This window comes from Callorhinus ursinus, unplaced genomic scaffold (assembly GCF_003265705.2).
Source record: "Callorhinus ursinus isolate GAN/ISIS: 27379988/994484 unplaced genomic scaffold, GSC_fseal_2.0 scaffold2, whole genome shotgun sequence".
Classification (NCBI taxonomy): domain Eukaryota; kingdom Metazoa; phylum Chordata; class Mammalia; order Carnivora; family Otariidae; genus Callorhinus; species Callorhinus ursinus.
The window spans coordinates 60,907,664-60,921,331 of NW_027397064.1; the positions used below are offsets into that span (position 1 = coordinate 60,907,664).

Consider the following 13,668-nt stretch of genomic DNA (forward strand, 5'->3'; position numbering starts at 1 on the left):
GAAGGGAGGGAGGAAGGGAGGGAGGAAGGGAGGAAGGGAGGGAGGAAGGGAGGGAGGAAGGGAGGAAGGAAGGGAGGGAGGAAGGGAGGGAGGAAGGGAGGGAGGAAGGAGAAAAAAAGCTGATTCTGTTATTGCTGTTGAAACTGGCAGGTGGCGCAGCACAGCTGCAGAGATCAGATTCCTGGAGAGCTGGAGATCAGATTCCCACAGGGTTCCCATGACACGGAGGAAACCATTTAAATAAAATGAAACCTAAATCAAATATACAGACTAGTTTTAGAGAAATAAAAATGCTCCACGTAATAGTCTACTTATCAGTCTTGTCAATTAGAATGGAATAATTAAACACAATTGAATGTAAACCAATGTAATGTTTAAAAGATGTCACTTCATATTCTCTCTCCAGTTAAGAGAGAAAGAGGAAGACGGGGCAAAAAGGGATCTTGCTAAAGCTCCAAGAAAATAAGATCTTAATCTTATATTATTACTGCTCATTTGTATGGTAACGATATCAGAGTTTTTTAGATTTAAATTAACAAATTTTTTATTTAAAAAAATTTTTTAAAAGATTTTATTTATTTATTTGAGAGAGAGAGAATGAGAAAGAGAGAGCACAAGAGGGAAGAGGGTCAGAGGGAGAAGCAGACCCCTGCCGAGGAGGGAGCCCGATGCGGGACTCGATCCCGGGACTCCAGGATCGTGACCTGAGCCGAAGGCAGTCGCTTAACCAACTGAGCCACCCAGGCGCCCTATTTAAAATTTTTTTAAAAATGATTTTATTTGCTTATTTGAGGGGAGAGGGGATGTGGGAGAGGGAGAGAGAATCCTCAAGCAGACTGCACGCTGAGCGCAGAGACCCATGCGGGGCTTGATCCCAGGACCCTGAGATCATGACCTGAGCTAAAATCAAGAGTTGGACGCTTAACCGACTGAGCCACCCAGGTGCCCCAACTAATGTTTTAAAAAGAAACAATGGAATTAGGGTTGATAGCATTTAATTTATGGAATTTCTAATCCCAAGTAATATTTTAAAGTACTTTAAATATGTAAAATATTCTAATCCCAAGTAGATTCTAAAGCATTTTAAAAGTTAACTGAATTCCACAAGCCCAACACTGGCAAAATTCCTTTCTTTTTCTCATCTTATGGAGGAGTTCTAACCTTAATCTGTTAATTGGGAAGTGTTCTATCTTATGTTGCCATGAGAAAGGTTTACTTACACAAAGGAATTATCTCCACCTTGTGGTCTCTTAAGAGTTTTGCCTCTGGGCATTTAGAAGAGATGTTTGCGTGAGAGGCTTGTATTTCCAGACGCTAAGCGGGGTTACATGAGACCAGGGTCTCCTAGTTAGCTGATAACAGAGCTAAGACTGCAGCCTGTTTCTTCCCACTCTCCAAGTTGTGCTTTGGGCTCCCATAAGTGGAGTGAAATCTTAGCTATAATGCTGATAAAATTAAGTGGAGGATTAGGGGAAACCTACAGGCCAGAGGTGCCAGTGTCTGATATTGAGACATGTCTCTCAGGGAAACAAACAAAGTAGAATCTATGGGAGTTCAAGTCAGGTTCAAAGGTTTGAAACCCATCACTTCATCACGGCCAATTTAGAAGATAGGGTTTAAGGATTGTTTAAGAGGACAGAGACAGGACCCTTACAAATTACTCTCAGTATATGTCCATTTGGAGAACCTCTGCTCCTTTGTCATAGTTACCATTTCTTATCATCAAATCTTAAAGTCACTATGGAGGCAGGAGATCCCTGTGGATTGGCACACAGAAACCAGTGTAACAAAGTATAGAAAGCAGAACATAAGATTTAAGCAGGAAGTTATATTTTCACTTGACCTATAGGAGGAGATGGAAGGAAGGAAACTGGGAAAAGCCCAGTGTCTACTACTGAACCATCGGCATAGTAAGGGGAGCTCCGTATTTTTTTTTAAATAAATTTTTCGATGCATGTATGCACCATGGGCATAAGAGTTTCATTCATTCTTTCATCCAATAAATATTGATCGTACATCTGTTGTGGGCCAGGGATTGTGTTATGGATGCAAAGATGAACAAGAGCCACCGTCCCTCTCCCTGCACTGGAGTTGCTAGCAGGATACTTCTTTACATGTGATAAACACATATGCATGGTGCAACTTGACCTTGCTACAATAAAGGGAACATATCAACTTTTAAAATTTCACCCCTCTCTGTGAGTTACTGGTTTGCCCCAAATACAGGGAACATGAATAAAATCATCTTTAGCTTTTTTTAGTTGACTAAATTTGTCTTTAGCTTTGCAAAGATCAAAGGAAAAAAACTTCTATACATAATGGCTTTATATTTTGTGTTCTTTTATTCTTCTACTATTCTTTTTTTAAAACTCTCCTACTTTTTTTTTTTTTTAGCTATAGAATATAAGTCAATCAGAAGTCAACTACTCAGGGACAGATTTTCTAGTTTTTGCATCATTCAGGCTTGATGGTGCATCTTTTTGGGTGTGGATCAGGGGACAGTTTCCCTTGAAGTCCAACTCTAGTGAAAGGGGACAAAAGACAATTATTCAAATCAATTAAATTTTGCCTCTTGTTAGTTTATCTTGGAATGATATCTACTGGAAAAAATCACTTCATATTATTTTTACATGTCTCAGGTATTATTGCTTAGGGCTAGGGATACCTTCAAGAATCAGAAGGTCAGGGAAATTTCTGTCATGTCAGGCTGTGAGTGGGCTGTTTCGTAGGGCAGTGGTTCTGGGAAATGTCGGAGTTTAATGTGCCTGGATGGTACAGCGCAGCTGACACTTTCCAAACCTATAATCATGGAATCCTAGGCATTCTGCTTCTAAAGGAGTCTTGGAGGTTACATACTGCTGGGAATCTCGAAGACTGAGCTTTATTATTAGAATTATCTGAGGAGTATTTTTAAAACACAGATTCACACTCAGACTTACTAAATTTGAATTTCTGGTGATAGGGACCCAGGAATCTGTATTTTTAATCATCGATCCACCCTAAGTCCGGCAAGCATCCTGATCTGGACACCAACCACTGTCTAGAAGTGTAAAGCATCTAAATTTTGCTTTCTTGCAAGCTTCCAAGTTAGCCTGACACAATTTCATGGATGCTGGCAGAATATACAAAGGCTCTGAGCCAGAGACAAAAAACTTTATTACTCACGGCAAGAGTAGTAACCAGCGTCTATCACTTGCACTGGTTCCCCAGGCAAACCCCCACATTTAAAGAGGGCCAGATGATACCAGCAAATGAAAGGAATGTGTTACAGGAGAGGAATCCTGAGCTGGAGGAGCATGATTCTTTTATAATGGACAGTAAACACACCTGCTCTTTTCTTGGGATGGAGATACCATCTCTGTCCTCTGAGGCTATCTGATATGCAAACATCCTTAAAAAAATAGTCTGAATAGAGGTGGCCAATGCCTCTGCCTAAGATGGGCAGAAACACAAGACACCCACAGAGAGTTGTCTTCCCAAAGCAACTTAGTCCAATGCTCTCATTTTGAGGATGAGGTCACTTGAGCCCCGGAGAGCTAAGTTGCTTGGTGATATATTCCGTGGGTGGCTCCACTGGGCTCATCCAGTAACCCTGTTCTTTCTATGCTTGTCCTGTTCATGCTTTCCTAGTCACCCCTCTTCCTCCCTGGAATTGATTTCCTAGAGTTAGTAGGTTGTCAGAGATGAAATTATTGAACAGAAGGATTTGCCACATGAATGTAGAGTGACAAGTGCAAATGTTAAGGGCAGACCAAGAGAGAATTTGAAATGGAGGCAATAAGAAATCCATCACCAGCCAAGCTGCCTTCCTCCACCCGAGTTGGCTTGCAATGATAATGCCGTAACAAGACACAAGGTTTTACGTAAACTAAATTGGTAATGTGGTCTTTGACTTTGGAAGTGAAAGGAGAGTATTTGAATTTCCTTGGAGCTTCTGTTCCTGACATCCAACTACCTGAAGGGTAAATTACCATGTATTAATGAAAGAGAGCGCTAATTAATAGTTTTGTAGTCAATTTGTTATATTTTTTGTATATTTTAATAGAAAGAGTAAAAAATAATGCAAATCTATACAAGCCACCTAAGATCCTTTCTTAAATAAAGTCAGTAACACATTTAACAAATGATTGAACAATTAGTCCTACAGATCAAGCACTGAGTAATATCTATAGCGAGGAAAAATGATAGGAAAAATGATGGAATTCTGAGTATAATATTTGCTTTCAAGAGGATAAAAATTTGTTAGCTCTGACACTTCAATGACAACTAAAGAGATCAGAATAGGGAAATATTAAAATAGTTTTCATGCCTTGCAAAGGATACATAGAATTTAGAAATCCCAAATGGATTACCATTTATTTCTGGGCACTAATTAAGGAAAATCTTATAGAAAGCATGTAAATGATAACTGTTGACACCGTTTAATACATTTTGATAATTACTTTGCCTTGTGTCAGATACACTGCCCTGCCTTAGCACATTAGTCAGTTACTAGATTGGAGAACTTTGCCATTTATGAAGGATGTACCTTGAAATTGTTACGAGTCCTCAAATATGTAAACACCACCATAGCACAAAAAACTTTTTTAAATTAGAGGGACTTTTTTTCAAAGGTCCAACATACTTATTACTCCCCTAGATTCAACACATATCTAACTGTGAAATGAAAACCACAAGCTCGCCTTCAGATGAGTGTCCAATCTAGTGCGTCCCTTCCAAGTCACGGCATTGTCTCCAGCAATTCAAAACCATTTCAAACAAAACAACGAATCACCGCATCTCATAGAACTTTGAGGTCACTCGTAACCAATCAAACCATGACTTTTGAATCTCTGTGAATGCCAGAGGGTCTGCTGTATAAGAAAAGAACATATGCAAAAACGTCTGCGTGTACCTCGGGATGACTAATGTAACCCTTTTTCCCCTCAAGGACAAGGACATTCCTGTGGAAGAAGAAATTGAACCGGCCCCAGTTAGGAGGATTCTGAAATTCAATGCTCCAGAGTGGCCCTACATGCTGGTAGGGGCGGTGGGTGCCGCTGTCAATGGGTCGGTCACACCACTCTATGCCTTTTTATTCAGCCAGATTCTTGGGGTAAGCAAACGCTGGATTAGCTTTATTCTTCTGATAGTTTTTGTTTTTCTATCGGGGGATATTGTCATTTTTTGATAGGTTGGCTCTGTATTTTGATGGATTTAGCTTTCTTTTCCTCATCTCTAAAGGATTCCAAGTGCCCCGAGTCTCCATGACATAGCAGGTAGGAAGAGGGAGCTGAGCACTCTCATTTGGGCTGGCAGGACGCTCCTAGTCATCGTGTCTGTAAAAAACTGCACGATGGCTGCAAAGGTAGTGTCAGGAGAGGGCAGTTTCCCTATATGCAAACAAAATCGGAATGGAAAGTAGGTTCGTTGAATAATACAGAAGGATTTTAGGGCCTTTTTGATCTTGCTGAAACAGCTGAGGTGCAAAGTTGGCCTATAAAAGCAGGTGTGAGTGCATGTTGTAGGATTGTCTGCTCTGCTGATTGCACCATTGAAATGGCAAGGTGGGGGCGGAAACAGGAAAAGGGAGAAGTAAAACAAGGCATGGATAAATAAGCTTATTTCACTTTTTCACTCCCTAGGAATTTTGATAGTCTCCATCTGACTTCATTGCTACAATAAAAATAATAATAACTACAAGCATTAATTGACACTCTCTAAGCACTTTATATATAATAGTTCACTAAATTTTCCTAGTAACCACCCGAGGTAGGTATTCTTATTGTCCCCGTTTTTACAAAAAAAAAAAACAGCGAACCAAGGTATACAGAACTTAAGATAGCAAATAATGGATCTGAGATTCAAATCCAGTGTGACTGGAGAGCCAGGTTCTAATAAAACTCTCATTGCAAAATTAGTTATCGAAATGCTGCCAAGTTTTTTAGTTGAAATTTACCCACATACACAGATCCCATGAGATCAACAAGGGCAAACCGAGAATCTAGATAACCTAATTAATTTGTTCACGGTGATACAGGCATTAGGTGGTAGGGCCAGGACTAGAATCCAGCTTTTCCGAAGCCTAGGCTAAAGGATTTGCCAGCACACCACACTGTCAGAGCTTACCAAGAGTCCTGAGTGTTAGTTTCCCCTCTAATTCTCTTTCTTTTGTGGCCTCTCTCAAGAGGTCCTGATCAGAAAAATGTCCCCATGGGCATGAATCATACAGAAAGGCCTGGACAGTCCACAAACAAAATCAAGTCAATTGGGTCGGGAAGGCCTCAGTCACCGCTTTAGCTTCCATACTGCCCCCTTGTGGTAAGTGAGGAAATCACGGTAGTTTCACAGAGGTAGGAGATCGGAAACGCGGCCCTTCAACTCTGGTAAATTGAATTTCTAGTTGTGTGAAGCCGTTTGTGATGACAATCTTTTAAATAATTAATTTATATTCCTTACTTTCTGGTAAGTACAATGTCCTAAATACAATAGAAATGTTCTTTTATTCACTCAACAGGTATTTGTTGATTATCTCCCATAGACACTGTGTTCAAGGGACTTGGGATTGCATTCAGTCATGCTGCCTTCTCTAATAGAGTTTCTAGTCTATGAGGAAGACAGACATTAAACATAAAAATCTACTCATAATTCAGCAAATATTTATGAATCACTTATTGTTTGTCAGACATTGTTGCTGGGATTGAAGATAGAGGGAGGAACAAGAAAACCAAAGCCCCTCCCTGCTCTCATTACGCTGACATTCTAGTAGGGAAAGGCTCTGGAAATGCATCTCAGGGCACAGTGATGAGATGTAGAAGGTGTGGTGGATAGGGTTGAATTCTGTAAAGACCCAACTATGCTGTAGATGTTTGCTTTTAAAATAAGTCTGGGATACCATCTTCTTTGCTGATCATCACTTTCTTAGAAAAACAGAGCAAAGAATATACTCACTCAGCCTTATCCAAACCCTGTACACGAGCTTCTGTGGAAAGAGTGCTGGACTCCCAACCAGGAGATCTTTTTTTCTGAAACTAGCTCTTCTAGATACTCATCAAGCACTATATGCCCTGGGATCCCACCATGCCATTTCTCTGGGCCTTGGGTTCCTCAGCTATAAAACGAAGGACTGACAAAAATGGTTTCTAAGATAACTTCCAGCTCTATTAGTCTATGAAATGGCCAAGTCAGAAAAAAATTTGATGATTCAGTTATAACCCCTGCTCTCCTAGATCACCCACCAGTTGTTGGTAGTGAGAATAGTTTCTGTGATTCTTCGGGTCATAACCAGAAATCCTAGGAAAAACTTAGCTTAAGCAATTAGCTTAAGGGCTGCAGTACCAGAGTAACAGGATCTAGTTGGTGAAATCCAAAGTCTGCTCACGGTTAATGTTCTCACAGGGTTATATTTGCTAAGCAAATGATGCTAAGCGAAGTACTATTTTTCCTCTCTGATAAAGAAGATCATTTCTGTTTGTCTCTTAGCATAATTACCACATATTCATCAGTAGATTCATGATACTTCATCTCAGAGGGTATAATCATGAGTCAGATAATAGTCTGTTTGTAATTATGCTATTTTCATCCTGACATACCTAAAGGGCACAATACTCACATTTGGTGTATTGAGACCACAGTTTGGAACGTAGACCCAGCAAATGATTGCACGCTATTAGGAGCCTGGTTGTTAATCTAGTGAAGCATCAATTCATACATAAGACATAACTTATCTGATTCGCTTTCCATCGGTCTAGTTGACTTGGAAAGTGTACAAGTGTTCCAAGCACAGCAATGTGTATGTAGCATGCTGGGAGAAAACATGAACTTTGGAGACAGCCAGCCCTGGATCTCTGCTCTGTATTCTCTGTGTGCATTCGAACAAGTGGCTTTTCCTTGATGAGTCTTAGTTTCCTCATCTGTAATAAGGGGCAAGAAAATCTACGTCACTGGGTTGTTTTAAGAAGCCTAACTTAAGGAAATCTTCATTTAAGTTAAAATAGGCTAAGTAACACGTTTGGCATCTGGTAAATAGCAAGAGTTTAGTGAATGTTTCTTTTCTTCTTAAACAAACTTATCATTACAAAAATGGCACAGATGTATCATAGAGGAACCTATGGATGGGTAGCTTTTTGTGCTGCATTTCAGCAAGGTTATACCAAGGACTCATGGAGTAGAATTTTGTGAAAAAAGGTTATGGAGAGACAGATGCCCAATCTTGAACTGGAGAGTCATGTGGATTTAATATTAGCCTAATACTTGTTTAACACTGAGAAGATGAGTAATGCCAAGAGCCAAAAGAGCCTGCCAAGAAGAAAACCACTGGAATCAGAAAAATAGACATTTCCTTATCTAATAATAACCACTAGCTAAATGAACTTAGAAGGTTTGATATTTGGGACTCTAGTTTTCCATCTATAAAATAAGAGTTAAGCTGACTCATCTGCACTTCTCTGGTCCTATAGTCCATGATTATAATAGGTGACATGAGGGAGCGATGAGAATTGTGGCGTCACAGTTTGGGGGATTTGAATAGTGATTTTTTAAAACAAAATGAAACAGGTCTTTAAATCCCTGAATTTGTAAACTCTGTTGAGTAAACATATGAATTATTCTATGCTGGGAAGAATGACCGTGGAAACTTCTGAACCTACTTCCATCTGTATTAAGAACATACTATGAAGACCCTAGAAACTGTCCTTGAAACAGTTAATCTTATTAATCTAGAACCCCTCCCTCCACTTTGGAATTTGTGATGATTTGAATATGTTACTTTGCTTTACAAAAAAGGATTTGTTAATGGAGTAGTATACATTGTTTTCAAGAGATTTATTTGGTATGTGGCAGGCACTCAATACATATTTATTGAATAAATGGTTTCTTTTGAGCAACTGCTTGTATTGTTCTAGTTACTTAAATTAATTTAGAGCAATAAATAAGGCTGTCTAATGCATACTTTTTCTGAACTCAGGGTTCCTTTACTTAGCCCAAGTTAGGAATTTTGTTGTACCTGGAATCCATTTCATTATAGGGCAGTGTCATTAGAATATGCAGCTGTTCTCCCCTTGTTTTATTGCAACAGCTGAGTCCCCAGTCAATTGCTTGAGCATACGCCTGCAAGTTCAGAATACACTTTATGAAGTATAGTTTACTCCTTCTTATGGACTCAAAAAACCCCATTCACAACTTCCATAGTTGTTTGGGGGGGGTGGGGGATGTTTTCAACTTCTCCTGATTTAGAAACAACAACCTCAGCCTCAGATGGATGGAAAGTGTTTTTTCTCCTAAGCCAATTCCAGTTAATGACTTGACAGCTGGTTGCTTTTTTAATGATGCTATTATTCATATATATATATATATATATATATATATGAAACTAATAACGTAGGGCACCTGAGTGGGAAAAGTCATCTTTATTGTTTCTATTATTTGAGAAGGACAGAAATCATAATACTCTGGGCTTTGTTCCAGATAACATTCTTCTTTTCCTTCCTATCTTCCTTCCTTCCAACTTCCCTTCCTTATTTCTTTGCCTTATTACATAAAGGACTTGAGATATTTAATCATGTTTTTCATCCGTATCAATGAAAAGCCAACACAGTTACCTACATCAGGCTAAGAAACAAGACCAAAATTCTGCGAATTGTTGCTATTGGCTTTCATTTGCCAAGTTTCCTTTCCCATGGGGAATTAAGGTACACAGATTCACAGCTAACTTTGGTTTAATTACTAGTATGTTCTCTTAACCTAATGCTTAAGAGAAATTTCTTTTAAACATATTTTATTTCTTTTGCTATTGTTTGTAATAATAAAGTAGTATCTTTGCTTACTATCTTTCAAAGACTTTTTCACTTCCTGATAAAGAAGAACAAAGGTCACAGATCAATGGTGTGTGCCTGCTCTTTGTAGTAGTGGGCTGTGTATCCTTTTGCACTCAGTTTCTGCAGGTAAGGAATTTTATTTTTTAGTAAGTGATTTAGCTATTTCCTCCCATTTCATGTTAAAATATCACTAAAGACTCCTTTATGTTTCAGGAATATGCTTTTGCTAAATCTGGAGAACTTCTTACAAAAAGACTACGTAAATTTGGTTTCAGAGCAATGTTAGGGCAAGACATTGGCTGGTTTGATGACCTCAGAAATAGTCCTGGGGCACTAACAACAAGGCTTGCTACAGATGCCTCCCAAGTTCAAGGGGTAAGCTTTGGGGGAAAACCAGGGGTGTTATCAACTGGAGTAAACATTCTTTCCTTTGAGCATTCTGATAATCACCTATATGTTTCCCATGAAATAGGAACTCATGGGACTGAGATGTCTCAGAGCCACATTTCCCACCATTTCCAATGCTGACAAACAGCAGTCTCTCCCAGGCAATGTCCAGACTCAGTGCCACGAGTCCAAATCTGTCAGGGTTTTAGATTTCCTGGGAGTCTAGCAACTGAGAGCTTTCCTGAGACTTCTTTCTCAGATCATTTTCAGGCCCAGAAGCTCAGATTCTATAAGACTTAATGGCGCCCCCCAGAGGTGGAAGCAAAACTTCCTTACACAGGTGCCCAGCGTGCAGGTAGTCCTAGGAAAAGAGATCTGAGTTGCCTCTGTAAACGCTAGTCAGAAAACTGAAGAAAAGAAATAAATGATTGCCATCTAGAATCCTGAGGCACTCGTAGAGACAGAGCTGTGGTTTCTGAAACCCAGAACCGGCAGCCTTGTTCAGGTGACTCAGCCATTGTAAGGTGAGGCAATGCTTTTAGAAAACCAGGGGTTTGTATGAAAGTGACGAGAGTCAAATGTGCAGTCCAGCACCTCTACTCACTTTCTGTGGGAATAAAAAGAAAGAAAGAGAGAGAGGGAGGAAGGAAGGAAGGAAGGAAGGAAGAGGAAAAAGGAAAACCACAGTTTGTGAGGTTCTTGGAAGAACCCCCTCCCCACCCCCCCACCCCTGCCCGGATTGAAAAACTGAGTAATGTATGTCTTGACTCCTAGCCAGTTCAACCAGAAATACAGACAATGGTGTGAGAGACTTTCAGAGGAGCATGGGATCCTCTTCCTCAGAGCTTTTTTCTAGGTATAAATGTGTTTCTCACAGACTTTGGGTCACACTGTACATATTGTTTTGTAATCTTTCTGTTTTTCCCCTACAACAATCTGATGTGGGCATATTTTCGTTATTACATATTCTTCTAAAGTAGATTTTTGATGGCTGTATAATTCATCATCTTAATGTGTCATCATTTAAGAATTCCTTATTAAAATGTCTGTTTTTCTGCCTTATAAGCAACTTATGTTATTTTACATCAAGCTTGGCTTATCCTTGATTATTATTTTTTTGTTCTCAAAATATAATCATTGGATCAGAATGTACAATCATTTTGAAGGGTTTTAATGTGCATTGTCTTACTGTCTGAAGGAAGTTTGTAGCAATTTCACTTTTACCATCTGAGTATTCTAGTGTCCAGTTTACCTGACTCTTGAGCTTAGGTCAAATAAATAAGCCATCACCTTCTCTCTTCTATTTTTCCATCCTTCAATCTGCAAGGACCTTTTTAAGGTTATTCACTCTCACTTGAATTCAGAGAGTAGCATCTAACTGTCTTACAAAAATTTTACTTATTTTTTTAAAAAATGAAAAGTTTCTAAGAGTTTCTCTAATATTTTTGTTAAACTTTTTTTTTTTAAACGAGATTGCTAACCTGGGTCAAATTTATTTTAATATTGGTGTAAAGTAGAAATCTGGCTTTTTTTTTCTTCAAACTGAATAGAAAATATTCCCCCACCAAAATTTAATGTAGATTTCATTTTCCAGCTGTTTGAAATCCTCCTGCCCTTTGTGACTATCAACTTCCCATGGATACTTGGAGCTATGGGGTTTCTCTATTCTCTTTCACTGATCAGTTTGATTTATTCTGTGCCAGGACATTACTGTTTTAGTTATATAACTTTATGATAAGTGTTTATTATCTGGTAAGGTAGATTCTTGCACTGTAATTTTTCCTCTTCAAAATTCTTTTATTTATTCCTGGACATTACTTATTCTAATGTACTTTAAAATCATCTTGGCTTCTTCAAAAATTTTATTTTAATTCCCATTGAATACATCCATGCAGCACCCCCCGCCCTCCCCACACAAAGATTGCTGTTGTGGGGATGCTAACAGTTCCCAAGAGAGACATAAATAAGAATCTTTAGTTTTTAGTAAGATTTATAACTACATGATATGCTATATGCTATGTATAGTATGTATACACAGATACATTAATATATCACTCTATCTTGTTCATTTTTTCTTATGTATTTTTTTCACAATTTTGAATGAATGTCATAGATTGAGATTTTAGCTATTACTTTTTGTATATTTATCTTATTGCCATCCACTTTTTTAAGTTTTCTTATTAACTAATTTTTAAAAAATTTAATATAGTCTTTTGAATTTCTAGGTATATAATCAAATTATATGCAAAGAAAGATAATTATATCTCCTTTTTTCTTTTTCAATTCTTATACCAACTATTTTATTTTCTCATTTTATTTCAATACTAGAAGTTTCAAACACTTGAGTAGAGTGCTAAGAGGAAGTAGAGGAGATTCTCATAAGCAAGACAAAAATACGTAAAGTAGACTTGTCAGACTACGTAAAAACTTAAAACTTTGTATAAACAAATGATGGATTATGAAAATATTTGTAACAAGGATTAATGTACCTAATAAGTCTAACATGCATAGTGTTCCTAAAATTGGTTAAAGAATAAAAATAAACCAAATAATAAAGATTAAAAAAAGGTATATGGACAAGCAACAAAAAAAGAAATGCAATGGAACAATTAACAAATGAAGAATTGTATAACCTTATTAATAGAAAAATACTCATAAAACATTGAAACACCATTTTCCACCTACCAACTCAATAAAAACTCTCATGAATGACAACTTCCTATATTTGTGAGGATGAAGAGAAACTGACAGTCTTGTAAGATATTGGTTACAGTTTGAATTCTTCCAACATTTTTTAGAGAATAATCAGGTATGCAAAGCCTCTGACTAAAATTCATATGAGTAAATTCTCTCCTATTTTGTGACAATGTGCACTCAGATGTATGTTTATATTGATCAAAAAAATTAATAAAATTCCCTGGAAACTACCTGAATATCCACCAATAAGAAAATAGTTGAGTGAATATATCCATACTAAGGAAAAGTAGGCAGCTATTTTTAAAGGTATTAAAGTAATGATTTGGAGGGGTGGTAACGTTACACCAAGTGAAAAAAATCGAAGTACAAAGTAATATCTAGACTGATCCCTTTTTTATGAAAATGTTTATTGTTATGTATGTATATATATTTTACATGTCTTGAGCTGTATTACTTTTTAAATTTTTAAAAAATATTGATTGACTAAAATGTGAAAGAAAACAAAATAATGAAATTCCAAAGAACTATGCAGCTATTTTCCAAATTCTCTATAATGCCTGACCGTCCTTGCCAACTAGAAATTCTTTTGTTCTTTTTAACTATAGTAAAATATACAAAACATAAAATTTACCATTGTAACCATTTTTAAGTGTACAATTCAGTGGCATTAAGTGTATTCACATTGTTATGTAACCATCACCACTCTCCATATTTAGAACTTTTTATCATCCCAAATAGAAGCTCTGTACCCATTAAATATTAACTTCCCATCCCCCCAATCCCTGATAAA

The 13,668-nt window shown here is 37.7% G+C and overlaps 1 protein-coding gene across 1 annotated transcript in view; it reads left to right on the forward strand.

Moving 5' to 3' along the window:
- The window catches only part of ABCB11 (ATP binding cassette subfamily B member 11), an 87,713-nt gene that overhangs the window by 58,175 nt on the left and 15,870 nt on the right, over nt 1-13,668 (forward strand). The window contains exons 19-21 of the mRNA XM_025853588.2: nt 4,931-5,095; nt 9,816-9,920; nt 10,008-10,169. Coding sequence (XP_025709373.2) covers nt 4,931-5,095; nt 9,816-9,920; nt 10,008-10,169 — 432 coding nt within the window. The remainder of the gene's footprint in view (nt 1-4,930; nt 5,096-9,815; nt 9,921-10,007; nt 10,170-13,668) is intronic.